Source organism: Nylanderia fulva, unplaced genomic scaffold (genome assembly GCF_048542155.1).
Source record: "Nylanderia fulva isolate GAGA-0341 unplaced genomic scaffold, ASM4854215v1 Scaffold1, whole genome shotgun sequence".
Taxonomy (NCBI): domain Eukaryota; kingdom Metazoa; phylum Arthropoda; class Insecta; order Hymenoptera; family Formicidae; genus Nylanderia; species Nylanderia fulva.
The window spans coordinates 493,639-517,922 of record NW_028189192.1 but is presented as its reverse complement, the minus strand read 5'-3'; the positions used below and the strand labels follow the sequence as shown (position 1 = coordinate 517,922).

The window sequence follows — 24,284 nt, the reverse complement described above, 5'->3', positions numbered from 1 at the left end:
TTATTTAACCTCGATTTACGATACGAAATCTAACCTGACCTAACCTCGAACTTTACGTCATTCATAAAAAGCTTTACGTTTGTCAAAAAGATTTATTATCCACCGTTAAATGCGAGGAAGATTCATAAAACACGACATGCGTTTTACGCGATAAAAGGCTGACGAGATAACTAATATTGATCAAAATTTTCCCGAGAGGAAGCCATTTTTGTGCGACTTGCTTGTGCGTAATTTGAAGTGTCTAGGAACGTCAAACTTGCGCCAGTTCGTGGCGGCATCACGGATGGATTCCACAGATTTCGGCGAGAATTAAGCGAAAAGAGTGACAAGAAAAAGGAGATTTTGCTCCGGTTACATTGGTTACGATGTCGCATTTCTGAACGAGTAGCAAAGCCGAGCTGCGGACGATGTTTTGTTGTCTGAGGAACTGTTTCGATGGCCTCGGCTTCGCCGCGACTCAAGCTCCGAAGCGGGAACGAAATCCCATCGCTTTAGACACGACTCATATGGGTAACTGTCAACACTCGCCACGCGGTTGTCAAATCGCCCGAGTTAACATGACGTATAACGCTAGGAGATCGCCATACGTCGTGCAATTTATACACTATTTCTTGCACATTGACAGATTAATTTTTGATAGAATATCGTTTACGCAATCTGTAAATTAATTTTTCACGAGGCAATCGTGAGAAACATTTTTTGAAATATATTCTAATATGTAATGATTTATTGCAATACTTTTGGTAGATACTGATCTACGTATATCCTATCTAATCTTTAAGTAGCTTCTACATACTTGATGTATATATTTTATCTTCACAATTAATTGTTGATCGCCAGTGATAAAATTATAACAAATAATAAGATGCAATTTAATTCGACCAAAAACTGGCTATTTATTTATTGAAAATAAGTACACACTACGTTTCGACTCACATTGTGGTCCTTTTCAAGTGTTGTTCTTGTTCAGCGCTTACATTAATTAAAAATAGAAACATGAAAGTTGTCCTGTCATATCAACAATCTGTTAGCTACTGTCACAATGTGGGTCGAAACTTAATGTGTACTTAGATTTATACAAAGATAATGATTGAAATTGTTATCTATAATTCTGATACTTTTTTTATGCAGGAAATGAAGTAGTAATAGTGAAAAATGGTCTAAGAATATGTGGAAGTGGCGGTGCCTTAACAAATGCCCCTCTCGTCCAAAGTAAAAGTTATTTTGAAGTAAAGATACAACAAAGTGGAATATGGGGCATTGGGCTAGCCAGGAGGGATACGGATCTTAATGTTGCCATAGGAGGAAAGGATTCGGAAAGTTGGGCACTCAATTCGGATGGTATTATAAGGCATAATGAACAAGAACTCCACAAGATTCAAAACCCTGTACAGGAAGGAGATGTTATTGTATGTATTATTGTTATTTTTAAAAATTTTATCAAGCTCTTGAACAAGTTAATACACTGAAAAAACTTTAAAAAATCAAACAAATAGTACATATACTTGTAGTTTTTAAGATTTTACCATTACTAGAAATCTTTTTAGAATAACCAAAAACTTTTCTTAGGGAATATCCTATGATCACATAGAGTTGAATTTTTATTTAAATGGAGAATCCATGAATGCTCCAATTATAAGTATAAAGGGACGAGTTTATCCAGTGTTATATGGTACGCATATTATCGTTTTTTTTCCGTTAATAATAACGAATAAATAATACAATTGAGATTTAATTGATATTTTAATTTTTAGTGGACGATGGAGCTATCCTAGATTTAATTCTAGAAAATTTTATCTACACTCCACCAATGGGCTTTGAAAAAATAATGTTGGAGCAATCGTTGCTTTAGCAGAATGACAAACAAAAGTGAAATAAGAATTATATTGTCAAAATTGATATTCGTCCATTTTGTGGTTTTGATTAATTATTGAAACCAAACTAAGAATAATACAAATCCCAAATAGATGAGGAATCTACAATGGCATAATATTAAGAAACTTTGTCACAAAGTATAAATGTTTATCATACTAATTGCATGATAATGTGCGTGGATATATTTAATCAAGGTGCGTGGAATAAATAATTTGCCTAAAGCGATACGAGAATCTATCTTTCGATCCATACTCTATAGAACGAGGAGAATCGTAATGAATAGATTTTACATAACTGAAAGAATTCTTCAGGTTTATTAAAATTAAAAGGTTTACAACATTCATCATTCAAATGAGTTAGACTCAGCTCTATTTCGATCTGCGCGACGTCTATCTTACAATATCTGTATATCTTTATTTGTATAATTGTATAATAATAGATATAATCACACATAAATATGTGTGCCTTGTATACATGATTTATTGATCCTTAAACAACTAATGGTATGGTATATACAATGGCTTATATAAGGTACCGACGGCTTTAGGCCTATTGTTCGTTTCATTAGGCTAGTGTCATGGCATTTCATTAACTATCTCTTTCTCTTTTCATATCATTTCTCTTGCTACAAGTATAATGAATATTAAAGCTAATGTTTCTCATCCTTTCTAACATATTGAAAACTTGCACCGCTCTTTTTACATTATTAGATCATGTGAATGTTTGAACAATTCAATTATTGTGCAGAATTATTATGTAGAATAAATACATTTTTACTGACAATGAGATCATCAAACTTACAAAATTCTAATACATCCAAAATAAACCGTAGACGACTATCATTTAATATAATCGAATAGATAAGCCTTTTTTCTGATATAAGAATCAATAATCACAGTCAGATAAGCGCCGATAATATGATAGCTAAACATTAAAGTAATCATTTGCGCTTATCATCGACGTAATGAGCTTTTTTTTTTATCTAACAATACGTATAAAAAGTTTCTTATAATTGTTTGTGCTGCAAGCTTTCCGAGTACTTGCTAAAACATCTTAAATCTTTGGTCCTTAATAGTAGAGAATAATTTTAAACAATTATTGATAATTTTACACGCTTATTATATATTTATAAATAGGTCATTCGATTGAAACAATGTAATTTTTATCTATTATCTCTAATCTCATTATCTGCCATAATTCCTATATACTAAACATAATATAACTATGTATTTTTTATTAATTAATTTTTTTTAATTACATGATTTTTATGGCACTCGATTTCCTATACATTATTAGATATATATATATATATATATATATATATATATATATATAGTATTCATTCGAAAGACCATTATTATTCAAGAGAATCTTTGCCTATGCTGTAATTATAGCTAATAAAACTAATCGCCTATTTTATATTTATATTACTGACTGAATGATATGAAATATTTATAATGGTAACCCATCGCAAGTCTTATTGCACTTACAACTTTTGTTGTATTAATTGTGTTAAAATAGTATTATTAATTTTAAGCTAAGAATAAAATGACAATCCAATGTATTGTATTATTTGTAATTAAATTTATATAGGCCTGCTAAAAAATAATTTAAATAATTTAAATAATTTAAATAATTTTCTCAAATATTTGGAGGACTTTCGATATCACTTATAATTATATCTGCACGTTGCATGAATATTTCTTTTAACATAAAATAATATAATTAATAAACAGTGTAGCATTTTTTATATTAATTGCGAATGTAGGACCGTTATCTCTCGAGCAGTGTGCAGAGTAACAATTAAAAATGGATATTTTTTTCCATTTTCAAATATTTCTATCCAGAAACATACCTTGATTTACATGTGGCATATCGTATAGTCAATGTTTTTTTATTATTTAAACTACATGTATTAAATGCTAACGTTAGCTTCATAAAGCTAACTCGTTTCAATTATTTGCTGCAAATAATTTGATTAAAAAATATATATATATATACTTTTAGAAATATATATTTACAAAAGTAATTCAAAATCTGTGAGTGTGCATCTTTTTTTAGTTACAATGTGCTACTGATGTACAAAATTGTATAACGCTTAAAATTTTGTTATTTCTATTTCTTTTTGCTGTAAATGATAATGTGCAAATTAATTGAGAATCTCACATGTTTTTTTTTTATGTTTTTAACCAAAACATATTTTCCTTTCTTAATCAGGCTAGAATATTTGTGCAATAATTGATAGCATTTGTTACATGTATATCTGGATAACATATTATAAATTTATATATAATGTATCCAATATAAATATGATTAATCAATATTATAATTATATTCAACATTCTTGCATTTTAAGTTGCAGTTTTGTTGATTTGTATCTTTCTTATGAAGAGAAGTCTGTGCTTATTTCGATATTTAAATCTTAACATTTTACACAACATTTTACATCACATTTATGTGTAAATTTTTTACTTCTTATTTCAATAGAGATATAGGTGTTTCATGTATATATAGATGTGTTCAATAAATTTAGTTTTTCTCGAAAGAAGAGAACATAAAATTTTTGTGTAAAAATATTCTCGGGAATAATCTTTTATAAATAATATAATTTCTCTCTTATAAATAATTTTTCATAAATAATATAAATATTTTACGAAAACTAATGGCGTCTTTGTTTTGCTTCTGAATATAATTTTTTTCATCTTTCTGATCAAAAGTATGACTTTTGTATAATATATGTTATACTCAATTAAAATGTGTGTAAGTTTAGTAAGTTGCAGCAACATTTGTTATAAAACTATTCATATAAATCCATAAATTTAAAATAAAAACAAATACTCTCTATCTCTCTCTCTCTCTCTCTCTCTATATATATATATATATATATAACTACATATATATATATATATGCAGGGTTGGGAAAGTTACTTTGTAAAAGTAACTAGTTACAGTTACAAGTTACCGATTTTTAAAAAAATAACTCGTTACAGTTACTCAAAAAGTAACGAGTCGTTACTTTTCAGTTACTTTTTTAAATAATATTATACATTATTTTAAATATAAGGAGCTTACATTTTATGCACAATCACAGTCAAGTATTTAAAAAAATTCTTTAATGTAATAATTGATCGATTTGCTTGCGACTTTGCAATTACCATCAATGTATGAACCCAAGGAGAACAAAAAAGTCAAAATGATGTCAATTTGATGTCATATTGATTAAATTTGTCATTTTTTTGGTCAATATTTAGTCAATATGATGTTAAATTGACATAATTTTGACCTTCTGTTCTCCTTGGGGAATGACCTTTATATACAACAGTAACAATAGTTAGTAACTTACTAAATGGTAATCGCAAAGTCGCAAGCAAATCGACCAATTATTACATTTAAGAATTTTTTAAAATACTTGACTGTGATTGGTCGATCTTAATTATGTGTTATATTATTTTATGTACACTAAATATATATGAGAATTGTAGGTAAAAGATTAAATCATATGAAGATCATATATATGTCACTGTTATCAGAATTTAATAACAATATAACGGCTACCACACTTGTACGATACTTTTAACGCATGTTTCCAAAAAAGTAACTCATAAAGTAACTTAAAATAGTTACCAGTTACTAAAAAATGTAACTAAGTTACAGTTACAGATGGAGAAAAGTAACGAAGTTAAGTTATAGTTACCGAAAAAAAGTAACTATAACTGTAACTTCGTTACAAGTAACTCGTTACTTCTCAACCCTGTACATATGTATATATGTATAGTCCAAAAAAATATAAATTAATTAAAAACTAGATAAATATATATAGAAATTAATTTGAGAAAAATTATTTGGCGAATATGGCAATAATTTAATTTGCAGATAAATCTTATAAAAAATTAGCAGTTTTATCTGTAGAAACATAAGCAAAGATATGTTACTTATATGTGGAAGAACCTTCCTAGAGTGTATGAGTATTTTATGAAACATAGAAAATTTTTGCAAATATTACATTGCAACTTTTACACTTTTAGTTGCTGATAGAATAGCCAAGTTCATCACAAGGTTCTCAGATTTCTCTTTGGTCTTGTCCAAGTACTTTTCTGTGCATTTGGTAAATTTTACGCAGATATCTACATGGTTTATATGTATAAATCATTCTGTTTGCATTTCTCTAAGTTATTCAGATCCAGAATTGCTTGGCGTCGACAGAGATTGCTTAATAATGTACTTACATATCACTCTGTAGTATCTTCAATGACGGAATCCCAATTAAATTCTGTGACACTTTGCCTTGATGGTAATTCACCAAGATGTTGAAATCGTTGTACGAAATGTGGATCGCGATCTCTAAGCCGTCTAAATCTCTGAAAGGCGAGATTCTTTGCAAATTCATAGAGTTCCAGATCCAGACTGTTGAGCCTACGTACACTGTCCAATTGTTCTGCGCTAAGGGTTGCCATAGTAGCTGCGCTGAGTGTAGCATTATGTTGTTCAAAGGCAACTGCAAATCGCATCTTAAATGTTTCCTCAAAGGTATATTGCCCCACCTAGAGTGATACAATTTTAATATTAATATATAATAATTATTAATATTATATACTTTATATTATTTTTTCTAACATAAATCTTAATTAAAACATATATTGTATTATATAATATAATATATTGTATTGATATCTTTTAATAATAATTTGAATATTTTAACATAAATATGATATGATTATATTAATATGCAATTTAATGTTTTTTGATGCAAAGTGCCTGTGCCTTGCCAAGAGAGATCAAGGCTAGCTTTAATGTATTGGTAATAAGTCTGAACAAATAAAAAAAAGTTTAATTTATGATAACTACTTCTATTATCTATAATCTTCTATAATCTATAATATTAAAAAAAATCATGACACACATTATCATGAAAAAAATATGTCATTATATTTCAAAAAACATACTTTTAAAATTATTTACAATTAGATCTATGCAACATCATCTTAGAAAAAGAATTAAACATAGCATAATAATATATAAATTATAATAAAAATTTCATATATATATATATATATATATATATAGAGAGAGAGAGAGAGAGAGAGAGAAGTAATATTTTTAAATATTTTTTAAATCTGTATCAAATACGAAATAACTATACAAAAATAAGAATCTAAGAACAGTAATGGGTAGTTTATAAAATAAACCTATTGCTCATACATGTTGAAGAAGGGAATTCATAAATATTTACATTAAGACGTCTATTCTTAAGCATTCAAGCTGCGAACGTGATGTATAAGAATAACAACTTTATATAGCTACAATATTCATAAAAGAAACTGTAATTGTTTTCTACATTACTCTGCATATAAGATTGATTATACAGTATTTCATATTTTGTTGACTACATTATAATATATGCACAATTTTATGATAAAAATATGACAAAAAATATATAAATATTATAACAGGAGTAACATAAATTTATAATAATAATAATAAAATAATAAAAATTATGTATAATATATTTATAAATATATATAATATTATTGTATACCTTTTGATACTCAGTCAACATGAAGAAAGGCATGAATTGCAAATTGTGTTTAGCACTGGCCAACATTAGACGATCTCTGTCAATACTGCTAAGAGTAGAATTATAACAGCCAACTATTGACAGATCTGCCAGCATTCTAGTTTGACGATTACTTGCCAAATTGTAAGGACACGCCATGAACTGCACAGATATATAATAACATTGTTAAGTCAAGCTTTTCTATCTATATTAATAGTTTTATTTTAATGGTCTCTTTATTTAAATGAAATTTTAGTTGCTTTGTTTACGTGAATAACAACAACAAGTCATAAGTATAATGCATTGAGTGTGGAAGAGGGCATAAAGTTATCTAACAGGAAATTACTGCATAGGAAATTAAAAAAGGAAGGTTTTCTTTTAAAGATAAGTAACTCTTATCTTAATGTATTTCTAGATATAGAACAAAATATAAATGGACTATTTTATTCATGAAAGAAATCTGTATTGCAAATGCAAAATGAACTATACTGACTAATTGTACGAAATTCTTTTATGCTGCGCAATTCTCAAATAGAAATTGAAATTACCTGTTCTAAAGTGACATTTTTCCAACTGGAACCATTGTAACATTGGGGTATATTTGCTTGAGTGCCTCCGCACCAATGACGAGCACCTCTCCATGTAGCACCTCTTTGCACATGCTTGAACTCGGAGAGATACCTCGCGACGGGATCTCTTATGATAGTTAGGTAAAAGTAACGGCGCTTGATGCCTTCTCCTTCAATTTTATTGAGCTCTGTATCTACACAGTTTGTCAGTTCGGTCCAATCCGCGTGTAGACCGCATTTCCAGCCAGTAGAATATCGTGAAAATAACCAGTTCTCGTTACGATTTGGACGGAAACAGAAGCAACGCTTTCGTCGTCGTTGACACGAACACGGTCTTTGTAACTCTAGGTCTCGCACCAGATGCTTTCCAAATAATGTCCCACCTTCAATAAAATAAAAACATTAGAAATTTTACGTAACAGATATTTATATCATTAGTCCAAATTAAAAATGAAAAAAATTTTTATACATAAGTATATTCATAAACTTTAACAATATTTTATTAATTGTTATTATATATATAATATTCCATTTTTCTTTCATTAAAGATTTAAAAATTAAAACTTACAGCAAGCAGTATAGTATTATAATAAGATGTAGTTTTACAAAGAAAAATTTATGAATACAAAGAGAAAGAGAAGATAGAGAGGATGTAAACACATAGCATACTAAGTAACTTTGCATCCTTAAGTTATTCTTTCTTTCTTCCTAAGATAGAGCTTGAGCATTTGAGTATACCTGATGAATAATGCAATAATTCAAGTATACAACAGACTGAAGACAAGTATAACTGCTTTTTTTTACTTTTGTCTAACATTACTAAAAAAGATTTGGTGCGTAAGAAAAGACACATATTAATTTAACATTCATTAATATAGATTGGAAAGCTCGATTAAATATAAAAATTTTTACATTTTACATCTTCTAATGTTATTCTTTATAAAAATTTACTTTTTTCATTTATTTTTCAAGATGTTATTATCTGATACTCTTACGAAATTTTGACTTTAATATTATCTATATTTATGTTTCATATTTATAATATAATTTATATTTTTCAATTTTTTTTAATGTAAGATTAAACATATTTTTCTTCTATATTAATATTAATATTTTCTTTATATTAATTTATTTACTTCAATTTGACAATTATTTTGATAAAAGATAATTATAAAATAAATAATGAACTAAAGTTCATAAATAAATAAGGTAAAACAGAAAAATGTCTGAAGCGAAAATTTGCGAAAAATAATGCAATAAAATTGATAGAATCTTTTCGTAAACTTGCCAGTTTTCTGTATATGCAAAAAAACCATAACGTCATGAGCATTGATGTCAAACTGGAAAGTGTCGTTGGCGAAAACATCGTCGTAACCCAGGCTACCCTGGATGCTCTGCAGCTTGAAGGCGGGATGCACCGACAGCAGGCCGTTTTTATCAAACTCGATGGAGACGGAAGACAGAGCCGCGGGGGCGGACAGGCTCTCGGATATCCTGACGGACTCTTTGATCTCGCGATTAGTCAGGGCGCACACGTGATCCGGACAGAAGTAGCCCAGGTAGATGATTCCAGTCAACGCCAGGAACAGACATACCCCGACGACGCGACGTAAGCGAGCCCTACGGGGATGCCGCGGCTCCATCGTCATCGCGGACCTTCGCTCGCATAAGCTCACCTCCGTCTCTTCCGACACGACGAGCACCTCGAGCTCGCTAGTAGTAGCGTCTATCCTCGCATCGGCATCCGCGCGTCTGCCCATTATTACCCATTATCGTTGCCTCGCGTTGTCCCGGTCTCGTCGTCCGACCCTTTCGATCAGTCTCCTTGGAGGACGACAACGGACTACCGTACACCACCGCGAACTACGCTCGCCAACCAAACGTCAGCCATGACAGATGCGCTCTCCTCCCCCTCCCTCTCTCGCTTTCTCTCCGCGCTCTGCGTGCGCTTCGATCACCTGTCATCTCCCGCGATCCGACCCCTGCTGCGCGCATCTGGCGCAGTTATTCGATGCGAAAAATTAAGGAGGAAAAAACCAGGTGAGAAATTCATCGATTTGACTTGGACTCTTTTCATACCTTTTTTTTAGACTTATTTTTTATCAATTTTAGCACAAATGCTTTATTACAAATATATCATTTTTATTCGGACCTTTTATATGTATAAAAGAATGTGCGAAGAAAGAGCGTATATAATTATAATAAGAATGAAATATAAATCTAATTTTTTTCTACTAACCTCTAATTCTCCCTGACATGAAGATGATCGAGTTTCTTTTGATTTACAATCATATATATGTTTCATAAGAAGAAAAGAGCCCTTTCCTTTTTTGTTTTATTGTCAGTTTCCTAAAAAATAAACAAATTAGAAGAATTATTATAAATCTAGTTTGAAAAGTTTGTCAATAAAAATCAGCTTCGGAAAAGAATATATACATATATATATATATAACAAAGCAGGTTTGATCGATTCGAGATAATTCGAGATCGATTCATATGACGTGATTGATCAATCACAGCCCTTTATTCTTCAGAGAAAGGCTGTGATTGGTCAATCACGTTATTAATCGCTCTCGAATCGATCAAACTTTAATTTGAAATTATTTATGCATATATTAATTGATTTGTTATTAGATTTGTCTGCAATTATATACTAGAAATTTCTGCACTTGAAATAAGATAGACATACATATATTGGAACGTTGGAAAGAAAGAATGAGAGCAAATAACACGAACAAATCTATTGACAATTTGCAGATACATTCACGATGAATTAAAAAAGGCGCGTCTGACGTGTTGGGCGTCTGGTTCGAGAGTCTCGAATCGAGACTCGAGACTCGATGGAAGGACCCACACAAATGGAACCACGGACGCGGGTGTTTCTCATAAAAAGTGTATTTTTTAATTGTGTTGAGTGTTGCGTATAAAGCGGAAATGGACTAAAAGCCGTAAGAGTGCGAAAGCACTTGGAGTGAATCGAAATAAAGGCGACTGAGATGAAATTTCTTCGGCGAAACGATACATCGCAGCTCCGAGAACTTTTGGCGGAAAGAAAACCTTGGGCACCGGGAAGAGCGAGTAATTAATATATGTATATATATATTTGCATGCGTTTCTGATGAGACCAAAATTGTATATGAATCATATTTTTAGAACTCGATTTGCTATACAGGCGAAATATCCTGTAGGTCAAAAATTTAATAATCGAGAGAGAGAGAGAGAGAGAAAATCTAAAATAAAATGGCCACATTTTCTTTCGAATGTAATTTTCAAAGGTCTAAACACAATCGCGAATCATTTTTTCGAGCATTCCTATGTGCATTTTCTAATTTGCATGTAAAATTAATTTAATTAATACTGCTCGTATTTAACCTCTAGCGTGCAGCATATTATTTATTTCACTATGCGCACCATGAAATAATCTGAGATCTTGCACGAATGATTTTGTATATCATGCGAAAAAATTAGGAAAGGATATCGATCGTATCTATATATACTGTCTGGTTTATCATCGCATATTAATTCGCAATTTTCTAATATAAAGTTGTCTTTTTCGAACTAATACCTGTACTTTGTGATCACGTGATATTCACACGATCACGTGGGATTTGGATTGTGTGCGCATGTCAAGTGAGTAAGAGTAAGAAATAACCTCTAAGCATTCCTGTCAAACTCATCAGTCTCACCAAAATTGAATTTTTAACAACAAAGTAAGTAATCTATAAATTTCATCCATGATTTTATGTAATTTATGCATCTAGAGAAATGAGAATATAAACCATCTTAAATAACAAAACATTTAATTTCGTGCGAATTGAATATTTTGTATCTTTCGTTGTTCAAATGAATGTTTATTAAAAATACCTGTGTAATTAATATATATAATTACATAAAATACACACGTTCTGTTATTTTAAATTAATTTATATTAATTGAATGAACATATAATTTATGTAAAACAATAAGAACATTGTAAACGAAGTAAAACATCAATAATTGGTTTATATATTTCATGACTTATCTAGTTTAATAAATAATATATAAAGAGCTTTATATTTTATATATACCTTTATATTTCAGCTTTTGAGATGTCATCTATCAAGTTGTTAGAAGACAGAATTGCTAATTTAGAAAAACAAGTATATGGACTTGGCAAAACAATTAATATGGATGATCCTGCACCACCAAACACTATCATCGAACGTCTCCTGGATGCCAATTCACTAATCTCTTCAGCATTGTCGGGCAGAGAAAAACCAAATGCACTTATTAAACGATTACCAGAATTAAATGGCTACCTGGAACCTGTTTCTGAAGATTACGATGTACCTACAAGCGCTAAAGCACAATTGCTGCTGACAATGGAGCCAGAAATTATAGAAAATGACAATCTGTTAACCAAAGTGCAGGAACTTGTGCCTATATTAGAGTCAAATCGTATAAAAAATGTGCCTGAATTAAATAGCACATTTAATAAGATATCATTGTCATACCTCAAAGCTTTTGAGGATTCTAAAGAACTAAATATTCACGTACATGATCTTTTATCTAAATATAATTCAGTCATAACTAGTATATCAGAATCATTAATTACTTTAGATGCTGCGGTAACGGCTGCTGAAATAGCAGCTAAACCAAAGAAACAGATAGATGATTAATAATTGTTCTATTCAAGTATATTATCATTAATTTATATTATATTTTAGTGCAAGTTATATTTAATTTCTATGATATAGTGCAAATTCAATTTTATTGGTAATGTTTTAAATTATTTAATGTTTTTTATAAGAATAATTTTTTTGAAAGAGTAAATATTTGATACATAATAATCTGTTTAAAATATGTTTTATTTATCATTTTTAATTGAAATATAAAAATACGCATTCCGCAATGACTATGCATATATAAACGTACTGTCTATAACAATTGTATTTTATTAAAATAGTTATATATTATATACAGTTATCCTATCTACTGCTTAATTCTATCTGTTGTTCATTTCAGGAATCCTTATATTTAGGATCTCTGAGACAAACTGTTGATTCGTATATAATCAGACATTGTATATGTGTTGTATATGTATTGGTGTCTCTTGTGTTAAATTATTACCTTAAATCAATGTACAAAGTACATTTTGAAAATATTGGAAATATCACAAAAATTTTTAAACTTTTAATTTGATTAGGTAACAGTTAATTTCATGTACATACATATAGTAATAGATAGGAATTTTATTTATAAATGTAATTGTAAATTTAAGAGACCCATTTCACTAATAAACTCTTGTACCACATATTCATAATAAACAGTTACTTTATACAATATTTACATAATATTTTCTTAATTATAAATCAGTTTATAATTTATTTCGAGTGCGGATAAAATATTCTTAATATTGTCAATTTATAATTTTGTTAACTTCATTCTTTCTTTATATATGTTTTGTTACTATTTTTGTTTATACAGAAATTAAGTGCTTTTTTGTTCTATCGCATAATAATACGGCACTTAAATTTTTTTGAAAGGTAGGGGAGAAGAAGAAATTTGAGAACTGGTTAAAAAAACTTTTCAATAGGAACATGACAATTGAAAAAATAGAATTTAATTAAATTAAATATGTATGACTTTGTAAAGAAAGTCTTGCCCAAAGTTTGATCTTTTTGTAATATTTTTGTTTCGCTTATTAAAAAAAATTGCGGTTCTCATTTAGTATACAATATCGTTCAGTACCAGTTCTTTATCTCGAGAAATCGATATAATAATTATTTATCATCGATTTAACTTTGCATTTGCAAAGCTGGCACTGATTCGCGTAACCACGAGAGCACTGGCTCTAAGCTCGAGTAAATTGCTGGATGACCCTTCGAACATCTGCTATGATAACTTAGTAAGCCCTGTAGTTCCCATCTTTCGGATATACCCTGTAATTCACTGGCACACATCAGCGGCGCTCCTTGGTCATTCTGAAAACATGAATTAATTGGTAGTTTCATTAAAATTTATTTTATGCATATAATGCAATGGTAAATATATATGTGCGTTAAAACATGCACATTTAATAATGCTAATAATTAGCTAATATTGTAACTTTCAACAATTTTTGAAATATAACATTGCATGAATATTTGCGCAATTGTGATTTATGTAATGTTTAATTATATATTTTACATTTTCCAAATTATATTATTAACTTGGACACAATTGTTTAATTATTGAGAGAAGAATATATTTACAGAGATTTTATATTTTATTTTAGTATCTTTCTCTCTCTCAAATATTTTTTAAATGATATAAAAATGTGATGGCGTTATTTTTCGTAATGTTAAACTTACATAACAAGGGTTTTTATCCATATCGGTGAATTCTGCGCATATATTATGTTCCGTGTTAAATCCATAATGATTCGTGACATTACATTTATCATATGTTAGGAGATGCAAGAATTTGAGATATTGTTGTAAATCTATTTCTCCGTTCATAGAAAATCCCCATCCTGCTGTTACGCAAATTTGTCCCGGCTAAATTATGAAAAATTATCGAACATTATAAATATGCTTGATTAAATAAGATTTATACATATATATGCATATCAGAGAATTATTTAATCGAATACGTACCTGGATAGACAGTTTGGGAAGACATACGGCACTAATGTTTCTGGAAAATATTAATGGTTCTTCTAATTCGATCAGAGCGATGTCATTATTATACAGGAACTGATTATATTTCACTTGAGGATAGGGCACGATATTTTTAACGAATTGCCTTTTCAGCATATCATCACCGGCGAAAAATTGCCATCCATCACTATCCTTGTATCTATATTTGAAAAAAATTATATAACAGTATATAATAAAATTAATACCATTGTTGGCATAATATACACGCAATATATTATTTTAATAATTAATATATTGCATGTATATTATGCCAACAATGATATTCAATGTTATATATAATATTAATAAAAAAAATTTTCTCTATTAAATAAATATTATAATAATTAGATATTCAATATATCTATAAATTGAAGTAAACATTATATTCAATCATATATGTGTAAGATTATTATATATTAATATAAGTTTTTAAAATTTTAATTCTTAATTACGCATAATAATACGCGGTTTATCTTGTTGTCAATGACACATTATGTACACCCGGTCTTTTATATATTGAATTACCTGTAAATACAAGAATAACTAGCTAGAGCGTGCATGGGACCGAGTATACTAGCTGTACAAGTAGTCCCGTGTTTTAGCTCCTTCAACAAAGCCATGCTGGACCATTGTCCATCATTGGCTGGCATCCCACCGATTAATCTCGCGGTCGATCCTTCAGCATAATGTAGGCCGCACGAAAACTCCTCGCACGACACTTGCACGACTTTATTCGACACGCAGAATTCTACTTGCTCTAGATTCGTGACTAGCGGCAGACGGTGATTTGGATTTGTTTTCAGTCTTAAAATTTTCTCGCTCCGATTTTTTTCTGCAGACAACGGGATAATCTTAGTTGTCTCGGCTCCGGCGAATCCCAAAGTCCGACAATAAGAATCGCTAAATTCTTCGCTCCATCCATCCGAACAGACTAGTCGATAATCGTTGTCATATTGTCTGTATACAGAAATATATGATAACGTTAATATAATTTATTATAAAACAGAATTATTATTATTATTATAATTGGATTTCGCAGTTTGCGGAATTTTCTTTTTTTTTTCAAAAAATATTTATAAATCTGTCTCATTAATGAACTCATTAAAGAAACTCTAAGATAAATCAAGTTTTTTTTCGAGAAAATTATATATTGTTGTTTTATTAAATTATTCTATTTATATACCGTGTATTCTTAGGCATAATTTATGATCTTTTCAATTAAGTATGTTGTTAATTCATGACTTCGAAATTAATGATATAACGACATAAACATTAAAATCTATTTAATTTAAATATTACCTTATTTTCAACAGTGACACGCCCGATTCGCTTGTCATATTATTTTCGGTATTGGTGTTCGTTTCCGTATTAGTTTTATCTTCAGTGATATTGGTAATTAGACAGCTCCATTCGTCCGAGTAATCCGGACAATTTTTAACGCCGTCGCATATTTCGATCGAGGAAACGCATCCACCGGTTTGACATTTGAATTGATCTGCACTGCAATCGCACAGCTTCTCGTCCTCCCCGTTTATGCATTCGGCAATTCCGTTGCAACGCCACGTTTCTGGGATGCACAACTTCTCCGTTGGACATAGATACTGATTATCTTTGCAATTTTCGCTACAATTGTATTCATCTTGATGTTCTTCGCAATCGAATCGACCATCGCATTGCCACGATGCCGGAATGCATTTCCCTATAAAGTTAAATTTTATAATTACATTTTAATAACAATTACCGTATATTTAATATTTTAACCACTCAAGTTTTATCATTTATTGCATATTATTTTATACATATATAGTGTTTAAAACCGAATCTTTCCTTGTGAAAATGACGGGAAGTAATTCTTGACAAGTTTCCAGTACATATCTTCTACATATAATTAAAACTCAAACTAAAATTATTAAAATATATTCTATTTTAACTGAAAAATATAGTTTTGTTAATTTATTGAATTTATGAAATTTAAGAAATTGAGTTTTTTTTTTTAATTACTTAAAAAATGATCGATGATACGATGTTTTTTCTGTTAAGGAAAAATTGTCAAAATAAATCAAAGAATTTACTAATAAAAGAATATTCGTTGGTTTTGGAACACTATAATTTCGATCACGACTTCGTCACTTACCGCTTGGACATCTGAATTCATCGGATTGACACTTCCAATTCTCGCAATCGCGTTCATCGCTGCCGTCGTCGCAGTCCATGATTTTGTTGCACACAAAGTGTCTCTTCAAGCATTCTCCGCTGGCGCAGCGGAAGTTACCTGAGCAATCTTCGCAATCCACCTCGTCGGAGCCATCGGAACAGTCGTTCTTGGAGTCGCATTTGGCGGATAATGGAACACAATATGCGCCGTCTTTAGACGTGCCATTGGCGCATTGATATTGACCCGTTATGCATTTCGAGATGATTGCTTTAGGCGTAGATCCTGAAAAGCCGGTGCTAGCAACGGTAGTTGTACTCTCGACGTCCAGTGGCGTGGTTCGAACATTCAATCGGATCGTAGACAGCTCTTTCGTAACGTCATCAATTTCTTCGGTCTCGCTGAACGATTGATCCGATAAAAAAGTAACAGGGTGTTCAGTCGTTTCGTTCGCTCTTACATGGATGGAAGAGAAATCCGTTTCGTGGTCGTCTGTATGACCTTCGACGGCTGTCTCGTTCATAGTCGTATCCTCTGTTTCAAAACTGCTCGTAGGGCGAGCATTTCGCAATAATATATATGATTCTGTGACTGGTACGGGCTCTATTATCTCTTCCGACACAGGTATGAAACTGGGATAATTCTTAGGTTTTGTTTCCACGATTACTCCCTTATTTTCGATACTGCTTTCATCAATTCCCGTATTCTTCGGCAAAATGTTACCTTCTCTGTTAAATAAGGTAAATTTGGATTTACTTGGATCCAAGTCAGAGCTCATTACACTATCGTTCGAATCCTCAAAATCTTTCGAAATAATCTTTGACGATTCCGTTTGAGAAAGAATCGTTGAACTTGATTTTTCCGTCAACGCATTATTCTCATTTTGCTCCTCCAAACTCATGTCTTTCTCTTTTTTATACTTGTACTTGTCGAATCCCTTTTTGTCGCCCGATTTTTTCTTGTTTTCTTGATTTTTTTCCAATGGTATTACTCTGAGTGACTCTTCAGGGAGTTCTGGTTCGATGAATGTCGCTCTTGGTGTCGTGATGAATAACAATCTATGATCGAATTCTGTTCTAGGCTGCGTATCATCCAACATTTCCGTGACCGGTCTGATGTCTTCTGTAGTGGTGACATCATTGGACGAAGTTTTTTCTGCGCCATTTATTACGCTCTTTTCCGTCGCAGACATCATAAGAGTAGTTTCCATATTCGAGCTTTCCGTCGAATTCTCGATTGTTCTGTTGGGATCATCGATATTTTTATGGTCTATTTCCCGGTCGGCTTCTACACTCACATTATTCTCGTACGTCGTCGTCGCTGCCATACTTCTTTCCGTTGATGTACTGTTTATTTCACTGGTAATGTTCTCTTTCTCATCGGTTACATTCTTTTTCGTTTCCTCCTTGATATTTTCTATTGAAATTTGCGGCTTCGTTTTATCAATAGCTTCTTGATTCATTTCCTTATCTTCACTCGGAGTCATTGACGTTGTCGTTAACATATCACTCTCTGTCGTTTGCAGTTCATCGGGCAAGATCGGGACTTGAGCTGTGGTTTTGGTCTCTAGCGTGGATTGAATCGTTGTAATCTGCGCTATTATATCAGATTCTTTTTCATCGGATTGGTGATCAGTGTTCTTCGGTTGTTCCATATTATTTTCCTCTCGTTTATCATGATCAATTATAGTCGTAATTTCAATTTTATCGGTCGCTATTGTTGTCGACATTTCCTGTTGTATTTCCACAGGTAACACAGGCTCTTGAGTGGTCAATCTGGCATCTTCCATCTGTTTTTCGTCTTTAATTTTTAATGAACCTTCTGCTGTGTCCATGTTCGTTTCATTTTTTTCCTTCGCGATGTCAGATGCGATTGTCGATGAAGGCACGTGGCTGTAAGAAATTTTTAAAGGATCAATATCGTTCAAAATCGCTTTTTTAGATCCCTCTACAACTTTAATTGGAATGTCCTTGCCGGTATTATCGTGTCGATATCCCTTTGACAAACTTTCATCCGTAATGTCGTTGTATTGATCTTCTACGGCATTCTCTTCTGGTTTCTCTAAGCTGGTCGTACCACTTTCTATCGCGGAATTCTCAAGATCTTCTACTTTCTTTCCAGCAGTAATGGTAGATCCTTTAATAGAGTCTAATGGTTTTTTATCTGTGGATTGCATTGTAGTTTGGAAAATTGGATCTACTAATTTATCTTCTGTGTTTAATGGTATCACTTTCAATGCTTCATTGTCATCCTGTTCTATAATGGAAGAATTGCTCCTTTTTTCATTTACAGCGTCTTTCGTTATATTATTTGATTTCGCAAAAGTATCATCTTGATTCAATATGTTATGATTTTTCAATTCTGTATCGGTCATAATTTCGCTCATATTTAAATCATTCTTTATAATATTTTTAGCATTGTCTGTAGCATTTGTTTCATGAGAATGTAAATTAACGTCGTTTAATAAATCTTTAGTTTCAGTTTCATTTATTTTATATTTTATATCATCCGTATTAATATGTATTAATGGTCGATGCGTTATAACGTCATCGATATGGGTTTCGAAAGGATTAGGAACGTCTTGTTCATCCTTATCCAGTCGCGGTGCTTTTTTTGCGTTTTCTTTTTCCTTATGAATATCCGGTAAAAATGGTGACATATCCTCAGCGTGTCGATCGTCACTTGCGTCAGATTTTCCCGCAAAATGATTTACCGAATTTTCTGGTAGTATCGCCGGATGAAGAGGATGATGCGTTGAATGTTGAATCTCGTCAGGGTGAATCGTATATCCATTACTACCCGTATAGACGATATTTTTATCATTATGTACTGTAGATGAGTCGCTCGAGAATATATCTTTTACAGATTCTTTTGTATTCGAGTCTTCATTAATCACAACTCCATTATTTATTTCTGTCGAGTTTTCTGCTTTCAAAGTTTCATTTTGTGTGGATATACTTTGTTCCTGGGGTGAGTTGTGGAATTATCGCGTGTATCTCTACTGGTTCCTCGGGTTTCGATATCAGCATGATGTGCTCATCGTCTGCCGGTTTCGTGATAGGTTCTTTTAGTGGCTCAACGTTATGGGCAAAATTTTTCGGTATTTTAGGAAAGACTGTTGTCGGCATATGTTCGATGACATTTTTCTCATTCGAATCTTGCGTATCAGATTGTAATGAGGATTCGAATATGTGTTCTTTTTGATTAGATATCGATTGAGTAGACATGTCAGAAGAAGTAATTTCTGGTATCATGGTTGTCTCATATATTTTAGGATTATTATATGTTTCTTGATTTTTATTATTTATGCCATTTATTTCTATCGTATGAGAATGTTTATCATTATGCGTGGTTCCCATACTTAATTCTGTTTCATTTTCTACTGATATAGTTGACATGGTAGTTGTCACAGTAATTGAATTAAATTCTTTACTAATCATAGAATTATTGCTGAGATTTGCATCAACATTTATTTTTGTAAAATCATTTTCTTTTTCTTCTTGAAGATCGGGATTTTGCGTAAATTGTTCTGTATTTGATTTTTCATGATTTTGAGATTTATTTGATATAATATTGTCATTATTATTTTGTTTTAAATCTTCATAATTTAAAGTAGTAAAACTTGTTTCAATGGTTGTACTTTCATTAATTCTATCGTCCTTATTAGTATAAGATTGAGTTGTTGTTGATTCCATTTTAATTTCCACATTATCGTTTGTATCTGTAGATTTATTTTCGAATGTTAAAGGTATTACTTGCAAGGGTACATTATCATCTATCGGATTTTCAGTCTTTGTTGTAATCAAAGTTTTATCAATTTTGGAATTTTTATTTTCTTGTATCGAATCTGCAAAAGATTTAGGGACGTTAGTTGTATTCGAGTCATCTAAAAGTGATATTTGTGTAGATTCGACATCATCATGAGATGTCGATTTAACAATAGATTTCGGTTGATTAAATATTTCAGTATTTGACTCTGAATGTGATTCTGTTTTCGATATTACATCATCTGTTTCATCAAAAGTTGTCGTCGATTCTGTGACAGATACCGGTTCCGTAGCAGGTTCTCTTTCAGTAATAGATTCTATTTCAGTAGTAGAGTCGATTTTAGGAACAATTTCTGTTTTTGTAGAGACTTCTGATACAGGTTCTGATGTAGGCTCCGATTCGATGTTTAATCCTGATTGAGTGGATTCTGGTGGGACAATGACTGCAACAGTAGGTTCTGGCTCAGCAGCAGGTTCTGATTCAGCAGCAGGTTCTGGCTCAGCAGCATGTTCTGGTTCGGCAGCAGGTTCTGGCTCGGCAGCAGGTTCTGGTTCAGCAGCAGGTTCTGGCTCGGCAGTGGGTTCTGGCTCGGCAGTGGGTTCAGCTGTAGGCTCTGGTTCAGCTGTTGGTTCTGGCTCAGCAGCAGGCTTTTTATTAAAGATGCTTTCCAACGAAGGATGCAAATCTCCATGATTCCAGAAATGATCGTTTTCGAAAATATGTTTTGTTGTAGATTCGAACTGATGTACCGATTTTTGTTGTGAATGATCGTGTTCCGTTCTAGGTTCCGATGTAGATGTATCCATTTCTGTTGATCCTGTTTTGACATCCGGATTTTCCCACGTATTTGAATGTCTGATTTCGAATTGTGCTATATTTGGATCTCTGCTTCTACCTTGAACCAAATCATGATTTGACTCCGTGCTGGATTGCGACATTACATCATCCATGTCGACATTACTTAAATCGTTATCCACACAAGTTTTTCCATCCTGATCCAGCATTTTTTCTGAACTGCAGGTACATATGAATATACCCGCGGAATAGTCATATTTACAACTTTCGGCGCATTGGAGATTACCGTGTTCACACTGATCAATAAGCTTTTCTACTTGAAGTCTGCTTAAATGATACTGTCCAATCTTATTACTATTTTTTCGTAATGTTTCTTCGATATATTCCTGATTCTTTTCAGGAGTATCCATAGGTGGATAACTTATTCTGAATTTTATTTCACCTTCATTATTGATATTATATACTTTAATTATAGGCGCATTATTCTCTCGTGTAAGGATATTTCCTAGATTTTTTTCTATTTCAGCGGTTATTTGACGATACACTCGTGACTTGGTATTGCTTAAATCATTCCAATCGAAATCATCCAGTCGCAGGATTCCATCTAAAGCATTCGGTATAATTTGATACAGCGTTTCGTCAGTCGTAGGCCACGATGGGAAAGTCGAGGTTAAAGGTGATGGACTTGACGGTGGATTCTTCATATATTCTTGATTTTCAGCTACATTTATATCGCTGAACTGACGAGTATTCTCTTTCTCATTTTCCAAAGATTCCGCAGCCTCTTGTGTAAAGATTACACCAGCTAAAATAAAGAGTTTTGAACAATTTTATTTAATACTTATATAACAAAAAATTATATATTAAATAGATCTCTAATAAATTTTTATAAAAAAACAAAATTTACAAAAAGATAATAAGATATCTTACTTGCGGCCAAAATAATAATAATTAGGGCGATCGCCACGACCACTAGTGTGAATCCGCAGAGTAATTGTTTCCAGTGCGAGTTTCTAGACCTTTTGTCCTTTGTGACGTAAAGCTTTTCGCCTCTGTAACATAATTTTGATGCTACGTAGAAAAATGGCGAATCCGTTGCGCGCATTTAAATGTTTTCCTTGTTCTAAACCCAGAAAGCATATTTTGTACAGCGCGATTCTTAGCAACCTTCGTCAGGGACTAGCCAATAGGATTAGAAGCTTTCTTGGTACATCACACCTCAGTTTAATTTCCTCCACGAATGCCTAATTTCTTGATCATATTCCGTATGTAAAGTGTCACGCACTTTCTCATTTCAGTATCTGATTACGAAAAATGACGATAAAACGAGATTAAGTCTACGTGTCTGATCGTGATATTACAATGAGATTAACAACCTCATCGGTTAATCGTCGATAATTCGTACATTCAGTGATCGAGATTGTCTCATCTTTGTATTTCGTATGGATTTTTCATCGTATGGATTTTGTATGAATTTGTGGACGTGCAGTCTTTACGGGGGAACATACATATCCAATTCGAGGAGGGAGGAGCGGTAGCGTAAGCGTGTTAATGCGCGACCGCGTGCCCATAAGAAACGCTTAAGTATTCCGCTAAGAGTTTTTCCCAGCTTTTTTTTCATCATCCTCGAAAGTAACCGTCAAGTACCTGAGGGCTGTCAGCCAGTGGGAATAGTCGACCAGTCCGGCGGTAGGGTCTCTCAGGCTGAGTCCCTCGCGGCCGACACCCGGGCCCAAATCAAAACGCACTCCAGCCACGGTCGTTTCAACCTCGGCCTCGGGATCCCTGCTAAGTATCGTGACAACAGAAAACACCGTCTAACTCTCTATCGAATTTGAGACTTTTCAATCAGCGGTACCAAGCTGTACTATGCTCTCTGCTCGAGCTAAAAACGGTGCTGAGGCATCTCTACTGTCTTGACGACTTTCTCAGCACAGAACAGATACACGTGGTGATATGTCTCTCTAGGAAATACATCTCTATTCTATATTCCGAACGTTCGCTACGTGATACGCATAATGCCTCGTAATATGGTTTGTATTAAGGGATATAATTGAGATGAATGTAAACATTGCGCGTCATCATTACCTTCTATATTCTATATGTGACTTTAATAATTTAAGTCTATATACAAACGTGCAAAGTCCCTTGCACGTGTAGTTTATATTTTTGTAGCATATTTTTATTTATATAATATTTTTTATTTAAGTTAATTTATTAATTTAAGTTATATAAACATTATCTTCAATTAGATTATTAAATAAATATTTTATAGTAATGACGAAAAATCTTCATCATATTTATTTAGAAAGAGAAACAATCATAATAATTATTATTATATATATGTATACTTGGAGGATGAAGATTGTAAGCTGTACATTTTTTCTTTCTTTTTCTCTTGTTATTATGCTTTCTGTTTCTAATATTCGGAAGAATTTATACGCACGCCGGGCTGGTAAACAATTGTCACGAAAAACAGTTAATAAGAGTTAGGAGACAGAGATAGAAGGAAACACAAAAATGCATAAGCGCAAACAACTTTTCTTCGACAAACAACTCGTTACCTGATGTACTTTCGATGCTCGTTAACCGGTACAAAGTATTCCTCGTAAGGATCAGCTGGTACCTCGCAAGCTTCCTGACCTTTCGTTTGAATATTGTTACCCGTGTATGGCCTCATCGAGACCAGTTCCAGGTTTACGGCCTCGATCTGTTCCTTCTTTCCAGATTCTGCAGAAAACGGGAAACCGTTTACTATCAGGATATATCTGTACGTAGGGTGCAACCGGTTTGTATTTTCCGGTCGCATAGTGAAATAGCAGAGAAACTACATTCCGCGAAATACTGATGAGGCTAAACAGGATCAGATATTTCCTGCTTTTCGAATAGTGTAATGAGAGGAATGAAAATTT

General features: G+C 32.2%; 4 protein-coding genes across 6 annotated transcripts in view; 2 read left to right on the top strand and 2 right to left on the bottom strand.

Annotated features, from left to right (window-relative positions):
- Positions 1-41: 41 nt before the first annotated feature.
- On the top strand, positions 42-2,331 carry LOC114939579 (SPRY domain-containing protein 7). The gene is made up of 4 exons (XM_029313923.2): positions 42-510; positions 1,132-1,409; positions 1,570-1,672; positions 1,755-2,331. The coding sequence occupies exons 1-4, from the start codon at positions 408-410 to the stop codon at positions 1,850-1,852; spliced, it is 582 nt and encodes a 193-aa protein (XP_029169756.1). The 5' UTR covers positions 42-407; the 3' UTR covers positions 1,853-2,331.
- Positions 2,167-10,047, bottom strand: Hs6st (heparan sulfate 6-O-sulfotransferase). 2 transcript variants are annotated; one of them, XM_029313815.2, is made up of 5 exons: positions 9,287-10,047; positions 7,978-8,381; positions 7,412-7,591; positions 6,102-6,416; positions 2,167-5,999 (listed from the first exon to the last, which is right to left on the bottom strand). In XM_029313815.2, the coding sequence occupies exons 1-4, from the start codon at positions 9,756-9,758 to the stop codon at positions 6,105-6,107; spliced, it is 1,368 nt and encodes a 455-aa protein (XP_029169648.1). In that variant the 5' UTR covers positions 9,759-10,047; the 3' UTR covers positions 2,167-5,999; positions 6,102-6,104. The 2 variants fall into 2 exon arrangements, with proteins under 2 accessions (XP_029169648.1, XP_029169647.1); XM_029313814.2 differs by having other exon boundaries at positions 2,167-6,416; positions 9,287-10,045.
- LOC114939514 (dynactin subunit 3) lies at positions 9,920-13,322 on the top strand. 2 transcript variants are annotated; one of them, XM_029313817.2, is made up of 3 exons: positions 9,920-10,038; positions 10,756-11,076; positions 12,079-13,322. In XM_029313817.2, the coding sequence occupies exons 2-3, from the start codon at positions 10,995-10,997 to the stop codon at positions 12,654-12,656; spliced, it is 660 nt and encodes a 219-aa protein (XP_029169650.1). In that variant the 5' UTR covers positions 9,920-10,038; positions 10,756-10,994; the 3' UTR covers positions 12,657-13,322. The 2 variants fall into 2 exon arrangements, with proteins under 2 accessions (XP_029169650.1, XP_029169651.1); XM_029313818.2 differs by lacking the exons at positions 9,920-10,038; positions 10,756-11,076 and adding an exon at positions 11,157-11,708.
- The window catches only part of LOC114939512 (uncharacterized), a 39,659-nt gene continuing 28,202 nt past the window's right edge, over positions 12,828-24,284 (bottom strand). Inside the window, 9 exon segments of the mRNA XM_029313813.2 lie at positions 12,828-13,961; positions 14,331-14,516; positions 14,616-14,817; positions 15,183-15,614; positions 15,957-16,356; positions 16,792-19,774; positions 19,776-22,177; positions 22,303-22,424; positions 23,937-24,102. Of these exon segments, the coding sequence (XP_029169646.2) occupies positions 13,776-13,961; positions 14,331-14,516; positions 14,616-14,817; positions 15,183-15,614; positions 15,957-16,356; positions 16,792-19,774; positions 19,776-22,177; positions 22,303-22,424; positions 23,937-24,102 (7,079 nt within the window). The 3' untranslated portion in view covers positions 12,828-13,775.